Raw genomic sequence first — 21297 nt, forward strand, 5'->3', positions numbered from 1 at the left:
TTCAAAAATTAAATCCAATTAAATTTCCGAAATCAAACTTGCAAAGTTAAACCACATTTTCAAATTTCTAAATTTAAAAAAAACCTCCTAAATTAAACTTTCAAGAATACTTCAAATTGCCGGGAGTGATGTTGCACGCCTGTAATCCCAGCACTCGGGGGGGGGGGGGCAGAGGCAGGAGGATCGCCAGGAGTTCGAGGCCAGCCCAGGCTACAAAGGGAGACCTTGTCTCAAAAAACAAAAAGAATACTCTAAACGGTCAAAGCCAAACCTAAAATATAGGTATTTGCAAACTTTAGAAGCGGCTAAAAACTGGTTCTGAAATTCTCCGGACAGCCTGCTGCCCCGCCTGCTCGGACCTCACCGGGGCGCCCGAGACCGAGGTTAAACCCCGAGAGCCCGCCCCGGCCTCGCCCGAGCTGTCCCACGCACAGCTCTTCCGCCGTCGTCACGCCTCGGCCCCGCCCCCTCTTCGCAGGCGTCGCGCATAGTGCGCGTCACTCGCACCTGCTGCTTAACGGCCTGTCGTGCTCCACGTATCAGCAAGCATGTCGGCCGGGGGATCTGAGCGGGAGCCGCTGGAAGGGACAGACGAGAAATCGGAGGTGGAAGAGGAGCAAGAGGAACCCGAAGAAGCGGCTCGCGGCAGCAAGAAGCGGGCAGTGCCAGGTATCGTGTACCTGGGTCACATCCCGCCTCGCTTCCGACCCCTACACGTACGCAACCTGCTCAGCGCCTACGGTGAGGTCGGACGCGTGTTCTTTCAGGCCGAGGGTAAGTGGGTAGGCCCGGGCGCGAAGAAAGGAGGATGGCGCGCGTTCTGTGGCCTGGGCTACGTAGGGTTGCGGTGCGAGCTGCTGGCTTTGGAGCGGCCTGGCTCCCTCCTTCTGGCTGGTGAATCGGTAATGCGCCTGTCTCTTAGGAGGTTGTGGCGGAGCGGGATAGGGGGGAATGGGGGCCTTGGCGGGGTTTACTTCTCCGATAGTTTTTGGGTTCTAATCCTGGCTCCGTCCGCCTATCTGAACCTCTGCAATGTGTTGAATGAGTACATCCTGTATACAAATCTCAGGGGCATTTCTTTTTTTTTTTTTTTTTTTTTTCAGGAAATGAGCAATGTTATTTTTAATATAGATGTTGTACAGAGTGTTTAATTCAGTAGGGCAGTGATTCTAGTTAAATAAAATTAAAAACTTTTATTTCGCCAAATATAAAATTACTAAATTAATGTCTTGAAAATATAACCTGGTGAAAGCTTTAAATTATACCCCCATTCACCACAGGATTTATGATTTACCAATCACATATTCCACCATTTTGGCAGAAGGACGACATTTTTAACAGTTTATCAGCCTAAAATAGCAAAGGCTGTATACATTTTCCGTATACACTTTTCTTAATGTACAAAACACTTTTCTTTATGTACAAGAGTAAAATAATAAAGTCAGGTGCATTGTATATACTAAGAGCAGCACAAATTTGTCACAATCTTAAATATGCAAGCAGATGTATTAAAATGTAGAAAAGTAATACATGTGAATACAGAATGCTGACACTGTATTAACAAACTGTAGGTACATAGTGATATACTGAACTTTTAGCATAGTTGTTGTAAAGTACTTGACTAGTTTTTGTTTTTTGTAGTACCGGGGATTGAACTCGGGACCTTGCCCTTTTGAGGCAGGTGACAGAACCACGGAGCCAAATGCTCTGTCCCGTTACTTGACTAGTTTTATCTCCTTAAGCTTTCCTATGTTTTAAATGCAAGGAATATGTATAAAAGCACTGAATCTCCTTGTCCACTGATACAAAAATTATAGTGGTCGGTTTCTAGTCACAAAAATAATTATTGTATTCACCCTGACTGTGCCACAGGGAAAAATAATATTTTCAAGATTTTCTAGCTTACCCCAGAGGCAGAATCCCCTGGCCTCAGTTTCAGTGCTGCCACCTCTGCTGCATACATTCCAGAATGCTTTTGTTCTTTAGGCCATTTATTTTAACACTACGCTGTAAGGAAGAATAAATTGGTTTTTTCTTTTTGCTTAAATTCTTTTATTGGTACATTTTAGGTATACAATGTGTTTACATTTATCATTGTGTGCTTGTACCTGTACATGATGTATCTTGGTTCTTATTTTTTCCGCATTACCTGTGCACCCTTACCCCCCTCCACCCTTCCTTAGTTACAAAGACTTTGTTTCCATTTTTTTCTTTTCTCATGATTTTTCCTTTCCCCTCTTTCCATCCCCCTTCCCCTCCCACTTCCCCTACCGCTTTGGACCTTTAGGAAGAATAAAATTTAACTCCAGCTTAAGTGCGCCCACCACACACCTCTGTTAAAGGGACATTTCATTTTTTCTTTTTCTTTTTTTTTGAGACAAGGTCTTGCTATGTAGTTCAGGGTAGCCTCAAACTCACTGTGTAGCCCAGGCTGGCCTCCAACTCACAGCTGTCCTCCTGCCTCAGCCTCCCAAGTGCTGGGATTATAGGTGTGTTCCACCATGCCTGGCTAAAGGGACATTTCTACAAAATTGAACACATACCTTTTGCATCATGGCACGGATCAAGAAGCTGTTATAATTAGCACCCCATCCCCTTAGGGTGGCAATTGAAATCGGGGTTGGGAGCTGGTGTGGATTTTAAATAGTGTTCAGGGAGGCTGATTAAGAAGCTGATAGTTAGAGAAAGGAAACCTTAGCTCATCTGTCTAGCTCAAGGACTGGGAGGTTCGATGCAGGGCAGCAGGTTTGGAGACTGGAGGTGATTGGAGTGCTGCTTTGGCCTTCTCTATTGTGACTTTGTCTTTGGTGCACAGACAGGTTCGTGAGACGCAAGAAGAAAGCAGCAGCGGCCTCAGGAGGAAAAAAGGGATCGAAGTACAGCAAGGACTATACTGAGGGCTGGGTGGAGTTCCGGGATAAGCGCGTAGCCAAGCGTGTGGCTGCAAGTCTGCACAACACGCCCATGGGTGCCCGCAGGCGCAGCCCCTTCCGCTATGACCTTTGGAACCTCAAGGTGAGGAGACAGGCCTATCTGCCACCCTTCCACTCCTTTCCTCCTCATGCTGGTGAGCTTTTCTTGGCCTCAGGCCTGCACTCATTTCTTTTCCCTTCTTGATCGGCCCCATCCTGAACTTTTCTTGTTTTCTGGCCCATAGTATTTGCACCGTTTTACTTGGTCCCACCTCAGTGAACACCTAGCCTTTGAGCGCCAGGTACGCAGGCAGCGCCTAAGAGCTGAGGTCGCCCAAGCCAAGCGTGAGACCGACTTCTACCTTCGGAGTGTGGAGCAAGGACAACGCTTCCTTGCAGCTGATGGGGATCCTGCCCGCCCAGACAGTTCCTGGACCTTTGCCCAGCGTCCTACTGAGCAGGAGCTAAGGGCCCAGAAAGCAGCACGGCCAGGAGGCCGTGAACGGGCTCGCCTGGCTACTGCGCAGGACCAGGCCCGCTCCAACCGAGGACTCCTTGCCAGGATCTTTGGAGCCCCACCACCGTCAGAGAACACAGAGGGACTTTCACTAGTTAAGGACTCATGAGGGGCAGGAAGGCCCCTTCCATCTCCTGGCCTTGCCCAGCTTCCTGTCTATCTTACACTAGAGTGAGACTGACTACTCAGGCAGCCATTTTCTGTGTCTCAGACCAGGAGTCTTTGATGAGCCAGACACGAACATTTTGTGGGCCTCCCCTGTCCCTGTTGCTCAACTTCTATAAGCACCTGGCTAAGGCACCTTATTCATGCTGGTGATTATGACAGTTGCAGATGCCTGTTTCATTTGTTTGGCTTTTGGTTGCCTGCCTCTTGCCCAGTGGGGTCCTCTAGAAAGCCCATGACCTGGCCCCAGGTGTGGCCTTTATTTCCAGAGTGATAATGGCCGGGCAGGCATTCTTGTCCTGTTTACTGACACAGGTAAAGGCAGCAACAACTTTGTTTTTTTTAGAAAATGTTATCAGGTTGCCAGGTGTGGTGGTACAATCCTGTAATTCCAGCACTTGGGAGGCTGAGGCAAGAGGATCCCTGCAAGTTCAAGGCCAGCCTAGGCTACATAGTGAGTTTGAGGCCAGCCTGAACTGCATAGCAAGACCCTGTCTCCAAAAAAAAAAAAGGTTATAATGATTTGGGACTGGGTTGAGAACCTTTCTTCAAATATATTTATGGAAAATAAAATATATTTTTTGTATTTTTTTTAGTTTCAGATACATAGTCGTTAGGTTAGTTTTAACTTCAAAGTGCAGTACTGGGTATTGAACGCCCCCAAGGGTGTTCTACCACTGAGTTACATCCCCAGCCCCTTTATTTTTTTTGAAACAGGGTCCTGTGAAGTTGCCCAGACTGGGCTCAAACATTTGATTTTTTTGCCTCAGCTTCCCAAGTAGCTGGGGTTACAGTCACCCACCACCATTCCTGGCCAATTCAACATTTATAAAGCTACTGTGTGAAGAAACAGTGACAGTGGATACATTCTTAGTCTTTAGGACACTGGAATAAGGTAGATAGGCGTCATGGGAGAAGTACGTGAGGGGTAGAGTGGGCCTTGGCTGTGCGTGGACTGCTGCCTATTTGGTGCTGGTTCGTGAGGACAGTTTTCAGTGACATTGGGTCAGTCTTCATCAAGTTTTTCCAGGTCATTCCTTGAAAATGAACTGGGAAATGACAGAGCAGAAAGTCTGAAAGATCCCGATGTGTTCCTACAGTTGCAAACAGTGCTTCATGGATGGAGTGTTGGATTTAAAAAGGTGGGCATTTGGGGCCAGGGATTTAGCTCAATGGCACCGTGCCTGCCTTGCAAGCACAGGGTCCTAGGTTCAATTCCAGGTACCAAAAAAAAAGGTGGGCAGAACCTAGGAGGGAAGTTGGAAATAAATGCTGTTTGGCTACACTTATGTGCACATTGGCACTTAGGTCACAGGTTCGCACTAGGTACATAAACAGCCCTGCTATCTTCAAAGTCTGGGTAAACCACTAAAAAACTGAGAACTTGGATGTCAGAATAAACTAAGGAATCTACACATGGTATCACAGATTAAAAGTGATCATTATCCAAGCTGTTAATTTAGGGGAAGTGGTAGAATGTGATTATAATTATATGGGTTTTGCTTGTGGTTTTTTGTTTGTTTTTTTTTTGAGACAGTCTCACTATGTAGTTTAGGCTGGTCTTGAACTCTATATAGCCTAGGCTGACCCCAAACTGAGCAATTCTGCAACACCATGCCCAGCAGTAGTTACTACTATTTTTTGTTTTTATTTTTGGGGGACAGTCTTGCTGTGTAGTTCAGGCTGCCCTTGAACATACTGCGTAGCCCACACTGGCCTCAAACTCGAGGCAATCTTCCTGCCTCAGCCTCCAGAGTGCTGGGATTATAGGTGTGGACCACATGCTCAGCAAGTTTCATTTGGATTGCTCCTTTAACTCGTGATGACTTCATGTGCGCCAGGAAAATCCAGCTTCAGAATTTGACAAGCTGGCCTATTTATTTAGAATTAAAGGTAGTTATTGCCACCTTTGCTAGATAGATACCAAGACAAGAATCTTTCCCTCAGGTTGCTGACAGTTTAGAAAGTCAAAGACAGGTTGTGGTGGTGCACACCTGTAACCCCAGGACTTGGGAGGCTGAAGCAGGAGGATTGCCATGAATTTGAGACCAACCTGGGCTACATAGTTCAAGACCAGCCCGAACTACATAGTGAGACCCTGTCTCAAGGGAGAAGAAAAAAGAAAAAGTGAAAGACATAAGAGATAATGGATTGCTATGAAATTCCTGGATGAGTAGAGGAAAGTGTCCCAGACTGGTAGCCTCAGTATATACTCAAAGGTCAGCACCTCAAGCTTCACTTCAAATAGCTCTGCAGGAAACACTATGCCAGTCAAGCTGGATGTCACTGGTAGAATTAGGAATGAGAAGAATGAGTGGAAGAAAATGTGTTTCCAGGAATTTTTCTTTTAATTCCTGCGAAGCACCTTGAGACCATCATTAGCTACAGATAAGATCCACACAGACTATGGTTTCAAACTTAGCTCAAGAGAATGTAACATCTTCAGTGTGCCAAGGGACCCTTGTAAAGTTCAGATCATTCACAAAGGATTGCTAAAACCTCAAGGTCTCAGACTAAATGGAGACATAGACCTAAGAAGTAAATGGACCTGCTTCTCTGGATAGTAGGTAAACACAGCCTATTGTATTTGTACAGGAACAATGACCTTGGAGAAAGAAAAAGATACTCTTTAAAAGACCCAGTTAAGGGCCGGGGATTTAGCTCAGTGGTTTTGCCACCTGCCTCTCAAGTGCAAGGTCCTGAGTTTGATCCCCAGTACCAAAAAAAAAAAAAGACCCAGTTAATCATATAAGTGCAACCTGAGATCTAACCATGTTAGGACCAGCTACCTGGTAACAATAACATGGTCAGGGATCACTATAGGAGAGAGGAAATGGACAAAATCTTGGGCCCTAAGTGCTGCTTTTTTTTGGTACCGGGGATTGAACTCAGGTCCTTGTGCTTGTGTAGCAGGTGTCGAAACCACTGAGCTAAACTCCTGGCCGAAAGTACATTTTATTTTTGTTTTGTATCTGTTACATTTGGACTTAATTGCTGAAGTTGCTAAATCTGTTAGCATTCTTTTTTTTTGGTACCGGGAATCGAACTCGGGACCCTGCGCTTGCAAGGCAGGCAGCGTAAGTGCTGCTTATTAAGAGCAGGAAGTTTGTTTTTTTTTTCCTGGGACAGCCAGAAACTTAAAAACCACTTCTGCTATGAACTGTTACTTTTCACTTGGGCCTTCAGATGTCAAAAGGTAACCGAAAGCAGAACAAAGTTTGACTTTGATTTTTGTATTCTTTGTGCCTATAAATGTTAGATCAAATCTCAGCTCTGCATGGGGGTGTGTTGATCATTTAGGGAGGGTCTGTCTAAAAGCTGGCAAAACAAGGTTGATTAGCTCTAAATTTACATAATCTCATCCCTTCAAGATTGAGGACATCAGGATGGGGCATTCCAGGGACATTCAGTTATTTCTGGAAGTCTTGAGCCATTGTCCTGAACTGAAAGCACCTGAAATGAGACCGACCCTCAGCCAAAAGGATTCCTGAGGTATGACACCAGAACTGAGAATGATCCTAGGACCCCAGCCCAACAGCTGATCTTTTGCAGGTGGACCAGTCTCACCAGTCTGAACCCTGGTAATAGACAGTGACACCTCCAGCTGCCTAAACTGGAGTCCTTTTCTCTCTTAACTTTCCAATTAAAGCTTTTCCTGTAAATTTGTGCTTTTGTTTTAATTTCCATTACTAAAAGCAAGGATCCTCACTAGCCAGTGACAGTTTCCAGGTAAAACACTATGGGCTTCTGGTTAGCTTGAGGAGATTTAAGTAGCATATGTCTGGGTGCCTTGTGAATTTATTCCTGAAAACTTATGTGAGTCACATTTACGGCTACTCTTCTTTGATTTTATTTTCCATGATTAATGATAAACATCCCTGGAAGTTGTTACTACATTGAAATTTGGGGATGAGGGACACTTTAAGCCTCGTGGACATAAACCCCGTAGTAAAAGATTTCTTACTCCTTATACAGGAGTCAGGCATTGTATTCTCTGCAGATGCAGTGCCTTTAACTTTGGTCAGTTACCTCTGTTGCACTCTTAAGACAGATGATGAATAACAACTCAGCCAGAAGAAAGGGAAGGTTAATTTGTGTGCTTTGCTTTTTTTTGGACAGGGTCTTGTTAAAACGCTAAACTTCCCAGGCTGGGTCCCATTTTCCATCGTATCCTGCCTCAGCCTTCTGAGGGCTGTAAAATGGGCATGTGCCATCACACTGGCTTTGTGGGTATTTTACAGTACAAATAATGCCCTGACTATTCATGAGACTTGAACTTCTATGAGCATGCATTAGTTTCCCTGCTTTTATATTGTCTTCCTTAGCCTTCCTGAGTCATGAAAACACTCCAGATGGTATAGAGCTCCCAGGTCCGCCTGGAGCAAGCAGGGACAACAAACACTCAGCAAGAGAAGGCAAGGCTGGGATTATCGTGAAATCCAGGAGAAGGAGGGACCAAAGTACTTAAAATCCAGAAAGAGTGGCTTCAACAGGTGAAGTCTTCCCAGCAGCCCAGTGGAGCCAGCAGGAGGGCCAGGATGCCAGTCCCAGTTCTATGTCACCAGCCTGAAACTCAGTCTCCAGGAGGAGCCTGCCTATCCCCTTCCTCACACAAACCATGATTTCTTGGGCCCAAATCTGAGCCTATTCCTCAGCCTCACTCTGACTTGGAATTTAGAGAGGTAATTATATGGCTTCTGTTTTAAACTCAGTCCATTTAGGAATAATTTAGCTGGGGGAAAACTGGATGTCCATAGGCAGAGGGATGAAATCAGATCTCTCACCCCCCCGCCCCATCAGCTCAAAGACTTAAATGCAAGACCTGCACATAGAGAAAGGGGGGGGGGGTCCCAAATACTCAAAACAGATACAGGCAATGATTTTTTGGATAAGACCCAAAAGCAGAAATAACAAAAGCAAAAATAGACATGTTAAACCAAGAAGCCTCTGCACAGCAAACAGTCAAGAAAGAAAAAACCTGCAGAATGGGAGAAAATACTTGCAGTCTATTCATCTGTTAGAGTAATATCCAGAGTATATAAGGAACATGAAACACTCAGCAGAGGGAAAAAAGAAAGCAAGAACTCAACTAAAAAATGAGCAAATGATCTGTATAGACATTTCACAAAAGATACACAAATGGCCAAAAAATATATGAAAAAATGCTCAACATTACTAATCACTAGGCAAATGCAAATCCAAACCACAGTGAGATATATGGTTTTTTTTTTGTTTGTTTTGTTTTTGGTACTGGGGATCAAACTCAGGTCCTTGTGCTTGCAAGGCAGGCAGTGGAACCACTGAGCTAAATCCCCGGCCCAGAGATATACATATTACTCCAGTTAGAATGGTGATAATCAAAAAGGGAAAAATGAGGGGGCTGGGAATTTAGCTCAGTGGTTCCACCACCTGCCTGCCTCGTAAGCGCAAGGTCCTGAGTTCAATCCCTGGCATCAAAAGAAAGAAAAAAGAAAAATGAAATGCTGGTGAGGATATAGAGAAAGGGAAACTCATATACTGAGGTGGGAATGCAAATGAATACAGCCAGTATGGAGGACAGCATGGAAGTCTCTCAAAACACTAAACATAGAACTACTATACTAACTGACCCACAATCCCACTAATAGGTATATAGCCAAAGGAATCTGCTTATCTAAGAGCTGCACCATCATGTTCATTGGAGCTTTATTCCCGATATCCAGGACAGAATAAACCAAGGTGTTTGTGGACAGATAAATGGATAAGGAAAACATGGTATATGTAAACAGTTATTCAGCCATAGATATAAACGAAATCCTGTCATTTGTGCTAACATGGATGGAACTGGATGCCATTGTTTTAAGTAAAATAAGCCAGACACAGGCAAATATCACACGTTTTCTGTGGAAGCTCAAAAAGTTATTTCATTGGAGAGAGTAAAATTGTGGTCACTAGAGGCTAGGAAGGGTGGGAAGATATAGGGAGGTCAGAGGATGGGTATCAAAGAACAATTGGGTGGAATAAGTCCTAGGGTTCTAAAGCACAGTAGCTTGACCATAGTTTATAATAATTTATTATTTTATTTTAATATAAATATAAATATAAAATATTACATATAAAGAACTAAAAGAGTTCAAAGGTTCTCAACACAAATGACAAATATTTAAGGGGACGAAAATACAAATACTAATTATTCTGATTTAATTATCACTAATTGCATGCATGCATCCAGTTATGACAATGCATCCCATACATATATCAATTATTATGTTTCAATTAAAATTTAAAAAGGGGGAAGGCCTCAGTTGGTGTAAATTATTACAGAACAGTTTGGCAAGACACATTTCCTGGAGTAAATGGAATAGAATATTTTTGAGATTTTTCTCTCTGGATGTAGGTATAGGAATATAAATGGCAAAGTTGTAATATATTTTTTGGAGAGTACAGTAGTACATTTTGATGCTCCACAATTTTTAATCACTGGCAGAGTTTCATTATATGATTATACCGTAAAGTTCTAGTCATTCATTAACGGATTATTTAGGTTGTCTCCGATTTCTTTTCTCCTTTCTTTCTTTCTCCCCCCCCTTTCTTTCTTTCTTTCTTTCTTTCTTTCTTTCTTTCTTTCTTTCTTTCTTTCTTTCTTTCTTTCTTTCTTTCTTTCTTTCTTTCTTTCTTTCTTTCTTTCTTTCTTTCTTTCTTCTTTCTTGTTTTGTCTTTTGAGACAGGGTGTCATTATGTAGCCCAGGCTGGCCTTGAAATTGCAGTTATTCTCCTGCCTCAGCCTTCCAAATGTTGTGATTGCAGGCCTGCACAGAGACTAGAGTCAGGCAGTTGGGGAAGTCCTGGTAACTACATCTCCTGCAGCTGTATGGTGCATGGCTCCTGCTCTGCAGCGCTGGTGCCCCAGCCAGCACCCCCACAAAAGTCTCAATACAGAGAATTCCCTTTTGATTTAATGTTTGCCTTCAGTCTTCAGTTCCACTGTGCAAAGTATCATGAGTTATTTAACCAGAATCACACACACACACACACACACACACACACACATATATATATATATGTATATGTGTGTGTGTGTGTGTGTGTGTGTGTGTATGACCTACAACTGCTTCTAATCTTAAGTGTTGCATTGAATGAAAATGACATAGGTCAAATTTAGTTGTATGAATATAGCAAGTGTATAAATTTCTAGAAATAGAATTGTCTAAAAATAGATGCCTTTGTCATTATGGTAGGTAAAAAAGGAGATTCTTTTTCCATTACTAGGGTTTGAACTTAGCCTTCACACTGAGCTCCATCCCCAGTCCTTTTAATTTTTTAATTTTGAGATAGGGTCTCTCCTAAGGTGTTAAATTGCCCAGGCTGGGCTTTAATTTGCGATCCTCCTACCTCAACCTTCAAGAGTGTTAGAATTACAAGTGTGCACCACCAATTTTGCAAGGCAATCTTTTGTATTCACTTAATAAACAAGGAAATTAAGACAACAGTACAGTTAGAAACCTCCAAAGTCAAGCCTCCCAGAGTGAAGAATCCAGCTAGTGTTTCTCAAGTTTCTCAGTATGAAGGATGGATGATATTAGGACCAGATTTTGTGGTTCTTAGAGGCAAAGTGAAGCCTAGCTGAGAAAGAGGCCAAAGAAGCCTGTCTAAAATTCAGTCAAGGGGAACTTCTGGGAAGATGGCAGAATAGTGAACAGCAGAAAAACAACCTCTCTGAGATTTGGTGTCCAGATGCTGGAATATAGCAACATGAGGAAGAAGAAGGAGGAGAGTGGGTCCCTGGGACACAGGAAGGATCTAAAGTGAGAACTGAAGCCCATGGAAAGAGCAAAGATTGAAATTTCAATGCAGAGGAAGGAGGAGGCAAGCAGCACTTTCTCCCTGAGCCCTAGCTTGCTGCATGGCAGGAGCAGCTTGAGCCTGCAGGTGCACGGTGACTACTGGTGACCTCAGAGGCCTTCACGGAGAAATGTACCAGTGGAATGGAGCAATAGATACAGCAAACTGCAGTGGCTGGTGAGATATTTGGGCTCAGATCTCCCCCAGGAGGGAGCAATTGGCAGGTAGCCATCTTGGAAAGGGGCCAATTGGGAACATGTATTCTGATAAGATGGAAAACATGGAAGAAATGGACAGAGTCCTAGATACATATGAATTACCAAAGCTGAATCAAGAAGATATAAAAATTCTAAATAAACCAATATCAATCAATGAAATTGAAGATGTAATTAAAAGCCCACCAACAAAGGAAAGCCCAGGCCCTGAATGATTCTGATGATGCTGAATTGTACAAGAAATTTAGAGAAGACCTAATGCCACGACTTCTCAAACTCTTTAATGAAATTGAAAGGGAAACAATACTCCCAAATTCATTCCTGGAAGCAAGCATTACCCTGATACCAAAACCAGAGAAGGATCCAAGCAAAAAAGAGAACTGCTGGCCAATCTCTCAAATGAATATAGATGCAAAAATCCTCAATAAGATACTTACAAACAAAACGAAGCAAATCATCAAGAAGATTAAACACCATGACAAAGTAGGATTCACCCCAGTGTTGCAGGGATGGTTCAACATACACAAGTCAATAAATACAATACACCATATTAACAGAGCCAAGGGCAAAAAACATATGATCATCTCAATAGATGCAGAAAAAGTGTTTGACAAAATCCAACATCCATTTATGATAAAAATCCTACAGAAAATTGGAACAGATGGTCTTTATCTCAATCTGATAAAAGCCATCTACGACAAACCAAGAGCCAACATCATATTAAATGGACAAAAACTGAAACCTTTCATTCCAAAATCAGGAACAAGACAAGAATGTCCACTGCCACCACTCCTGTTCATTATAGTTCTGAAAACATTAGCCAGAGCAATTAGATAAGAGAAAGAAATATAAGGAATAAAGATAGGAAACAAAGAAGTTAAATTGTCATTTAATGATGATATTATGCTCTACATAGAAGACCCCCAAAACTCCACCAAAAGACTTCTACATCTGACAACCAAATTTAGTAGCATAGCTGGATACAAAGTCAGTACTCAAAAATAAATAGCATTCCTGTACATAAATAACAAACTCACTGAGAGAAAAATTAGGGAAACAACACCTTTCACAGTAGCATCCAAAAAAAAAAAATTCTCAAGAATCAGTCTAATGAGGGAAGTAAAAGACCTTTACATTGAAATTGACAGTACTCTGAAAAAGGAGATTGAAGAGGATATCAGAAAATGGAAAGATATCCCTTGTTATTAGATAGGAAGAAACAATATAGTAAATAAGTCTTCTTCCAAAATTATTACACAAATTTAATGCAATCCTGATAAAAAATACCAATAGCATATCTCACAGAATTAGAGAAAACAATCCTAAAATTCATTTGGAACCAGAAGACACCTAGAATAACAAAAGCATTTCTGGGCAACAAAGGCAAGGCAGAGAGCATCACAATCCCTGACTTGAAATTATGCTACAAAGCGACTGTGATAAATACAGCATGGTGCTGGCAAAAAAAGAGAAAAAACAACAACAAAAAATGACCTGAGGATCAAGGGAACAGATTAGAGGATGCAGAAACAACTCCAAACACACTCAACCACCTTATCTTTGACAAAGGAGCCAAACACTGTCACTGGAAGAAAGATAGCCTTCTTAATTAATGGTGCTGGAAAAATTGGCTTTCCACATGCTGAAGGTTAAATTAGACTCATATCTTTCACCATGCATTAAACTAAAATCAAAATGGATCAAAGATCTAAATATTAAAAGAAAAACACTAAGTCTGCTGGAAGATACAATAGGTAGAACTCTTGAAGACATTGGTGTAGGCAAAGACTTTATGAACAAAACCTCAATTGCATAGGAATTATTACAAAGAATCAACAACAGGGCTCTTATCTCATTAAAAAGCTTTTGCTTGGGGCCAGGGATTTAGCTCATTGGTTTTGGTGCCTGCTTCCCAAGCGCAAGGTTCAGAGCTCGATCCTCGGTTCCAAAAAAAAAAAAAGCTCTTGCTCAGCAAAAGAAACCACCAACAGAAGACAACCTACAGTGTGCCAAAAAACTTTTGTCAGCTATTCCTCTGACAAAGTATTAATATCTAGAATATATAAAGAACTAAAAAAAATCAGACCTCCCAAATTTAAAGACCTAATCCATTTTCATAAAATGGATTTCAAAACAAGACTAATTAAGAGAGACAAAGAAGGCCACTACATCCTTGTAAAGAGAACAATCCAAGAGGATGGGTTGACAATCATAAATATATATGCACCAAATACTAGTGCACCTAATTATGTAAAACAAATATTAACAGGTATGAAAAATCAAATAAGCACTAATATAATAGTAGTGGGAGACCTCAATACCCCACTGTCACAAATAGATAGATCAACTAGACAAAAAATAAACAACGAAATACTAGAACTCAGCCAAACTCTTGAACAAATGGACTTAACAGATGTTTACAGAGTGCTCCAGCCCACAAAATAAGAATACATATTCTTTTCAGCTGCACATGGGTCATTCTCCAAAACAGACCACATACTCACTCATAGAACATGTTTAAGTAAGTGCAAAGGAATTGAAGTTATCCCCTGTATATTATCAGACCATAGTGTGATGAAATTGGAGAGTAATAGCAAAAAACCCCCACAAGAACTTCATAAACACATGGAAATTGAACAACACACTCCTGAACAACCAATGGCTCACAGAGGAAATTAAAGAAGAAATTAGACAGTTTCTATAATTAAATGACAATACCAATACAACATATTGGAATTTATGGGGCACAATGAAAGCAGTCTTGTCAGGGAAATTCATAGCAGTGAATACTCATGTTAGGAAAACAGAGCGAGCTCAAATAAACAACCTAATGGTGAACCTCAAGCTTCTAGAAAAAAAAAAGCTCATACAAGAGAACAAATTATAAAGATCAGAGCAGAAATCAATGCAATGGAGACTAAGAGAACAGTACAAAAAAAATCAATGAAGCAAGGAGTTGGTTCTTTGAAAGAATAAACAAAATGTGCAAACCCTTATTCAACCTTATCAAAAAAGGAAAGAAAAGGGGCCGGGGATTTAGCTCAGTGGTTCTGCCGCCTGCCTCGAAAGTCAAGGACCCAAGTTTGATCCCCAGTACCAAAAAAAAAAAAAAAAAGGAAAGAAAAGGTCCAAATCCATGCAATTAGGAATGAAAAGGATGAAATTACAGTGGATTCAGCAGAAATTCAGAGGATCATCAATACCTACTTTGAGAACCCATGTGCCAATAAGATGGAAAACACAGAAGAAATGGACAATCCAATATCAATCCATGAAATTGAAAACGTAATTAAAAATTTACAAATGAAGAAAAGCTTGGGTCCTGATGGCTTCACTGCTGAATTCTACAGGACTTTAGAGAAGAACTATTGCCACTACTGTTTAAACTCTTCAATGAAATTGAAAAGGAAGCAATACTCCCAAATTCATTCCTGGAAGCAAGCATCACCTTGATCCCCAAAGCAGAGAAAGACCCAATCAAAAAAGAGAACTATAGGCCAATCTCACTAATGAACATAGATACAACGATCATCAATAAGATACTGACAAACAGAATGCAGAAGATCATCAAGAAGATCATCCACCCTGACCAAGTGAGATTCATCCCAGGGATGCAGGGATGATTCGACATACACAAATCAATAAATGTAATACACTATATAAAAACCACGATCATCTCAATAGATGCAGAAAAAGCATTTGACAAAATCCAACACTCATTCATGATAAAAATCTTTTAGAAAATTGGACTAGATTGTCTTTATCTCAACCTGATAAAAACCATGTATGAAAAGCCAACAGCCAACATCATATTAAATGGACAAAAACTGAAAGCTTTCACTCTAAAATCAGGAACAAGACAAGGATGTCCACTACCACCACTCCTGTTCAATATAGTTCTGGAAACATTAGCTAGAGCAATTAGATAAGAGAAAGAAATAAAAGGAATAAAGATAGGAAACAGAGAAGTTAAATTGTCATTATTTGTAGATGACATGATACTCTATGTAGAAGACCCCCAAGAACTCCGCCTAAAGTCTTCTAGACTTAATAACAAAATTCAGTAGAGTAGCTGGATATAAGGTCAACAAACAAAAATCAATAGTCTTTTTGTACATAAACAACAGACTCACTAAGAAAGGAACTGGAGAAACAACTCCTTTCACAAAAGCATCCAAAAAAATGAAACACCTAGGAATCAACCTAACGAAAGAAATCAGAGACCTCCACTCTGAAAACTACAACACTCTAAAAAAAGAGATCGAAGAGTATATCAGAAAATGGGAAGATATCCCTTGCTCCTGGGTAGGAAGAACGAATATAGTGAAAATGGCCATACTTTCAAAACTACTATATAGTTTTAATGCAATCCCAATTGAAATTCCAACAGCATACTTCACAGAACTTGAGAAAACAACCCAAAAATTCATTTGGAACAAGAAAAGACCTAGAATAGCAAAAGCAATTCTAGGCAACAAAGGCAAGGTAGAGGGTATCAAAATCCCCAACTTGAAACTATACTAGAAAGCTACTGTGATAAAAACAGAATGGTACTGGAAAAGAAACAGACCTGAGGATCAGTGGAACAGATTAGATGATGCAGAAACAACTTTAGATATACTTGGCCACCTCATCTTTGACAAAGGAGCAAAACACCCTCACTGGGGGAAAGATAGCCTTTTTAATAAGTGGTGTTGGAAAAACTGGGCTTCAACTTGCAAAAGATTAAAACTAGACCTATATCTCTCACCATGCACTAAACTAAAATTGAAATGGATCAAAGATCTAAACATTAAAACAGACACACTAAATCAGCTGGAAGAGAGGTTAGGTAGAACTCTTGAAGACACTGTTGTTGGAAAAGATTCAATGAACAAAACCTCAGTCGCATGTGAAATAGCACAAAGAATCATCAACTGGGATCTCATCTAATTTAAAATCCACTGCACAGCAAGAGAAACCACCAACAGAGTGAAGAGACAACCCACAAGGTGGGAAAAAAAACTTTACCAGCTGTTGCTCAAGCAAAAGTCTATCCAGAATATATAAAGAATCTAAAAAAATCAGACCTCACTGGGGATTTAGTTCAGTGGCACTGAACCTGCCTTGCAAGTGCAAGGTCCTGCATTTGATCCCTGGTACCAAAAGAAAAAAATCAGATTTCCCAAAGTAAAAGACCTAATCCAAAATTGGGCATCTGAAATGAACAGACATTTCTCAGACAAAGAAGTAGAAATAGCAAATAAACATATGAAAAAATGTTCAACATCACTGGTCATTGGAAAGATGCAGGTGAAAACAACCCTGAGATTCCATCTCATTCAAGAAAGGATGGCTGCTATCATGAAATCAACCAATAACAAATGCTGGCGGGGGTGTGGGGAGAAAGGAACTCTTCTCCATTGTTGGTGGGAGTGTAGACTGGTGCAACCACTATGGAAATTAGTATGGAGATACCTCAAAGAGCTAGGACTAGAGGTCCCATTTGACCCAGCTATTCCCCTGCTGGGTATCTTCCCAAAAGAATTAAAAGAACCATACCATAGCGATACATGTGCACCCATGTTTATAGCGGCACAGTTTGTAATACCTAAAATTTGGAAACAGCCCAATTGCTCATCAACTGAAGACTGGATAAAGAAGATGTGTTTCTTTAAAATATAAAATAGAGTACTACTCAGCCATAAAGAATGAGAAAGTAGAGACATTGATAGCTAAATGGATGCACATTGAGGCCATATTCTTAAGTGAAATAAATAGGACACACGTGTAAATACGGAATAGTTTCTCTAGTGTGAGAAACTGAAAGTGTAAATAAGGATCAAAATAAATAATAGATAATTTCAAATAGGAAGAAAAGGTCCAGAGGGAAAGGGGAAGTGGGAACAGCAGGGGAAAGGAAAAAAGGGAAAGGAAAAATTATGAGAAAAGGAAAAAATGGAAACAAAGTCTTTGTAAATAGGGAGGGAAGGTTGGAGGGGGTGAAGGGAGGACAGGGAATGGGGAAAAAATAAGAACCAAGATACATCATGTATAGGTACAAGCACCCAATGATAAATGTAAACATACTGTATACCTAAAATGCACCAATAAAAGAATTTAAGGGCTGGGGGTTTAGCTCAGAGGTTCTGCAGCCTGCCTCGCAAGTACAAGGTCCTGAGTTTAATCCCCGGTACCAAAAAAAAAAAAAAAGAATTTAAGCAAAAAAAAAAAAGAAGAAATTAACCAGAAATTTAAACTTTTACAGATGGAGCAAGTGACTGCCTCCTAAGTGCAGTAGGCAGCACGTCAGTCTCACGAAGATGGAGCAAGCCCACTAAATCTAATTTTTTTCAATTTCAACAACTAGAATCTCTAGACAGAATGCAAAAGGCGACTACATGAGGGCTCTGAAAAAGAAACATGAGCAAGAGAATTGGAAGTCTGTCAAACATAGAGAGCAGTCAGTGAGTGTGAAGTGAGTTTGCAGCATTTGTTTTCTCTTTCCTGTCTTTATCCCTTGGAAAGCAGCATGGGGTAAAAACTTCATAGCTAGTGCCAACTGTAAAAATTATGAACAAAATCCTCTCTTGGGAAAAGAGGGCCCCTGTAAACCAAAAAATACAGAATTAATCCCCCCCCCCAAAAAAAAGGAAAAAAGGAAAAAAGGGAAAGGAATAAATACAAGAAAGGGGAAAACCAGAAACAAGGTCTTTGTAAATAGGGAAAGGTGGAGGGGGTGGAGGGGGTGGAGGGAGGGCAGGGGAAGGGGGGAAAATAAGAACCAAAATATATCATGTGAAGGTACAAATTCCCAATGGTGAGTGTCATCATGTTGTATACCCAAAATGTACCAATAAACTTAATGAATAATAATAAAAAACCACTATGTTCTAAAGTGTAAGAGTAATTTCATCTCCTCCCCTCTTTCTTCTTTCCTATCTCAGGAGAAAGCTTGAGAGAGAATGGTAACAACATACAGATAGCCACATGTTTACCCTCTTGAAATTTTCTTTTGGGTTTCATTGTAAATATTATGATTTTCTAAAGCCGAGCCTTTTTCTCTTTTTCTTAACCTGAAGGTTAACCAGAAGCAGGACAGCGGTGGTGTTCAGAACCCTGCTGCTCACTGTTTTCCATCCTTCAAAACCCACGATCAGGTTCTGGTGAGACGATGCCTGCAGCCCAGGAGCCTGACTCTCAAGGTTCATTCTCTCTCTCTCTTTCTCTTCCTCTCTTTGGTCCTCTTTTCATCTAGACCCTGCTAACAGGTACACAATGTTTGCCTGAGCCAATCTGTCCTAGCCACTGGGATATGTCAGTAGTGCAACTGAGACGGGAGTTGGTTTTCAAACAGAGGGAAGCAGATAAGCAGTAAGTAAGAAAGAGAAATGAGTAACACAAATAAATAATAAATTGTAAAGTATTTTGGAAGGTTAAATTCTACAGGGAGAAAAAATCAATCAGGATACAGAGAGCAAAGAGTAGCCAGCATAGGGTTTGCGGTTTTAAATAGTCATGTTCAGGTGGCCTCGTAGTCCTGCAGATTTTGTGGAAGTTTCCATGGATCCATCACTGTCTTTAAAAGAGTCTCTGATAATCCAGGCCGAGGCAGGCAGAAGGGACTGCGTAGGTGGCTCAACAGCAGCCATGGAAGTCTTGAGAGGAAGGGCTTCCTGAGACTGGAGATGACAGTTGACAAGAATGTGAATGTCTGTTATTTAGGAATGTCTATTATTTAGATCATACTTCATAATTTCTTTATTTTATGACCAAGAAGTATGTATTTGCCTCTCCTAGAAGTCTGGGTCAGTGGCTCAATGGAACACTGCTTTTCCTATGTTTTGCTGTATCCCATGGGACTTCTAGTTGGCTTGTTTAGTTTTTTACTTTAAATTCAATGCTAACCACCACCCCCTACACTGATTATACAAAGTAGGGGGTTCTCTTCTTGACTAAGAATTCTGGAGGACATTGAAGGGACCACCTCCCTCATCAACCCTAGGGATGCTGGTTAGACTCCAGAGTCCATTGCCCTTTTACTGGTCACAGTCCATAGGCACCAGTCTCAGATCACTAATTTAATTTAAAGGTTTCTTCAAGTGCATGAGGGAGAAATATGGAGACATATCTGCCTCTCTGCTCCTATATGCAGGCATAGGGCTACGTTTTATGGGACCCTCCATGACAAAAAGAGAGAGATAAAATCTGAAGCGCGAGAACAGAGACTCTGGTGCTTAAAAATTTTGCGGCTACCCAATGCCCTGAGAAGAATTCTTCTTCATTTCTATAATTTGTCATTTCAAGGATGTTGTAGATTAAATCATAGTTTCCTTTTAGAATTGGTTTTTCCACTCAGAGTAATCATTTTAATTTTTTATTACTAGTTATTATTTTTATGTATGAGGAATTAAAATTTATTTTTCTAAGGATATGAAAATGACAATGTACTAATAGGTTTCATTCTTTATTAATTGGAATAATTACGTTTTTAATTGACTTAGTTGAGCCTTACCTCAGCGTTTGGATGTCATTTGTTCCTCCATTTTGTTAATCAATTCCTTATTTTCTCAAAGACAGATGCCCAAAATATGTGCAGTTTGCTGTTGTTGCTAAGAAACACCATAGGGCTTAGTAAAGCGAACCTCACCCAAATGAACTGTGTAACATTCAAAATCACAGGTTCATTTCTTGAAAAGTAACCTAGACTAACGGAAAGAGTCGTATCGATCCCATAGAAAGAGATGAAGGTCAGAGATAGAATGATGACCTTTTTAGTTGCTCTCATCACATGGTTCATTTTGAAAGGGGTGCTTGACTTGCAAAGGTGCTGTGTTTGCTTGTGGTATCTGCAGAGAAGGAGAATCATATACCCACCAGTCCAGCACATAGAACCCAGGAAGGAGATGTCTCGCAAGGCCAACAATATGAGAAAAAAACATTTAATGAGATCATTTATTGGCAAAATAAAACAAGGTTGGTAATTACTTTGGATATATTTCCATTCTTGAGGGCTGTCATTGAGATAATCATGTTGGAAGATACAAGTAGATTAAGGATCCAAGCAAAGGAAAAGGAGTAAAGGATGTACAATGAGTTTCTGGTTTTGAATACAGCCCAATAAAGGCTACTGGGACTAATGGTGATGGTCTGAACAACGCTTAAGAAGCTTGTCAAGCAGATGGAGAGGCCTTGTGACACTCTGTGCAGGTAAATATTTGTCTTACATATAACATCATCTATGAGAGTTCTGTAGCCCAGAGCTGCTGCTGCTTCAGGGACTCCTATGGTACAAACTAATAACATGCGGACCAACGACAAGTGGGCTATTATTAGGCATATGGGCCTCTGCTTGGCATTCACAATGAAAATGTGAATTTAGCACACAAAGAGAATGGCATTCCCCAGGACACCAAGCCCAACTTGAAAGAGAAAAGCAATTCCCAGGATTCTAGTTGTTGAAGTCATTTTCACAGTTCATAAACAGCAGAAGTGGAGGATCAATTCCTGTTACCTGTTTTTAAAAAGGTCCCATAATTTAGCAGTTATCACTTGTGACCCTAGAGAGGCATTAAAAATTAACCACTACTCTATGGTTAACTTCTAGAGTTATGTTTTATGGGGAAGATCACCTTTGTCACTTTGGAGCACCTTTGAAGACAACTGGAATTGAATTAGATGTGTGTGA

General features: G+C 40.8%; 2 protein-coding genes across 5 annotated transcripts; one reads left to right on the forward strand and one right to left on the reverse strand.

The window, feature by feature from the left end:
* Nucleotides 1-494: 494 nt before the first annotated feature.
* Nucleotides 495-7256, forward strand: Abt1 (activator of basal transcription 1). 4 transcript variants are annotated; one of them, XR_002395950.2, is made up of 4 exons: nt 500-774; nt 2816-3015; nt 3158-4736; nt 6966-7256. XR_002395950.2 is itself a non-coding variant. In XM_004847526.4 (3 exons), the coding sequence occupies exons 1-3, from the start codon at nt 549-551 to the stop codon at nt 3536-3538; spliced, it is 774 nt and encodes a 257-aa protein (XP_004847583.1). In that variant the 5' UTR covers nt 495-548; the 3' UTR covers nt 3539-7256. The 4 variants fall into 4 exon arrangements, 3 of the variants coding, with proteins under 3 accessions (XP_004847583.1, XP_004847584.1, XP_004847582.1); XM_004847526.4 differs by having other exon boundaries at nt 495-741; nt 3158-7256; XM_004847527.4 differs by having other exon boundaries at nt 495-669; nt 3158-7256.
* A 12907-nt stretch (nt 7257-20163) lies between these two features.
* Nucleotides 20164-21077, reverse strand: LOC147826256 (olfactory receptor class A-like protein 1). Its single transcript, XM_087181687.1, is given in 2 exon segments — nt 20164-20591; nt 20594-21077. Coding segments are annotated over 2 exon segments (912 nt in total).
* Between the last annotated feature and the right edge of the window lie 220 nt (nt 21078-21297).

Source organism: Heterocephalus glaber, unplaced genomic scaffold (assembly GCF_053883595.1).
Source record: "Heterocephalus glaber isolate CG9 unplaced genomic scaffold, H.glaber_assembly_v1.0 deba00001472, whole genome shotgun sequence".
NCBI classification, from domain to species: domain Eukaryota; kingdom Metazoa; phylum Chordata; class Mammalia; order Rodentia; family Bathyergidae; genus Heterocephalus; species Heterocephalus glaber.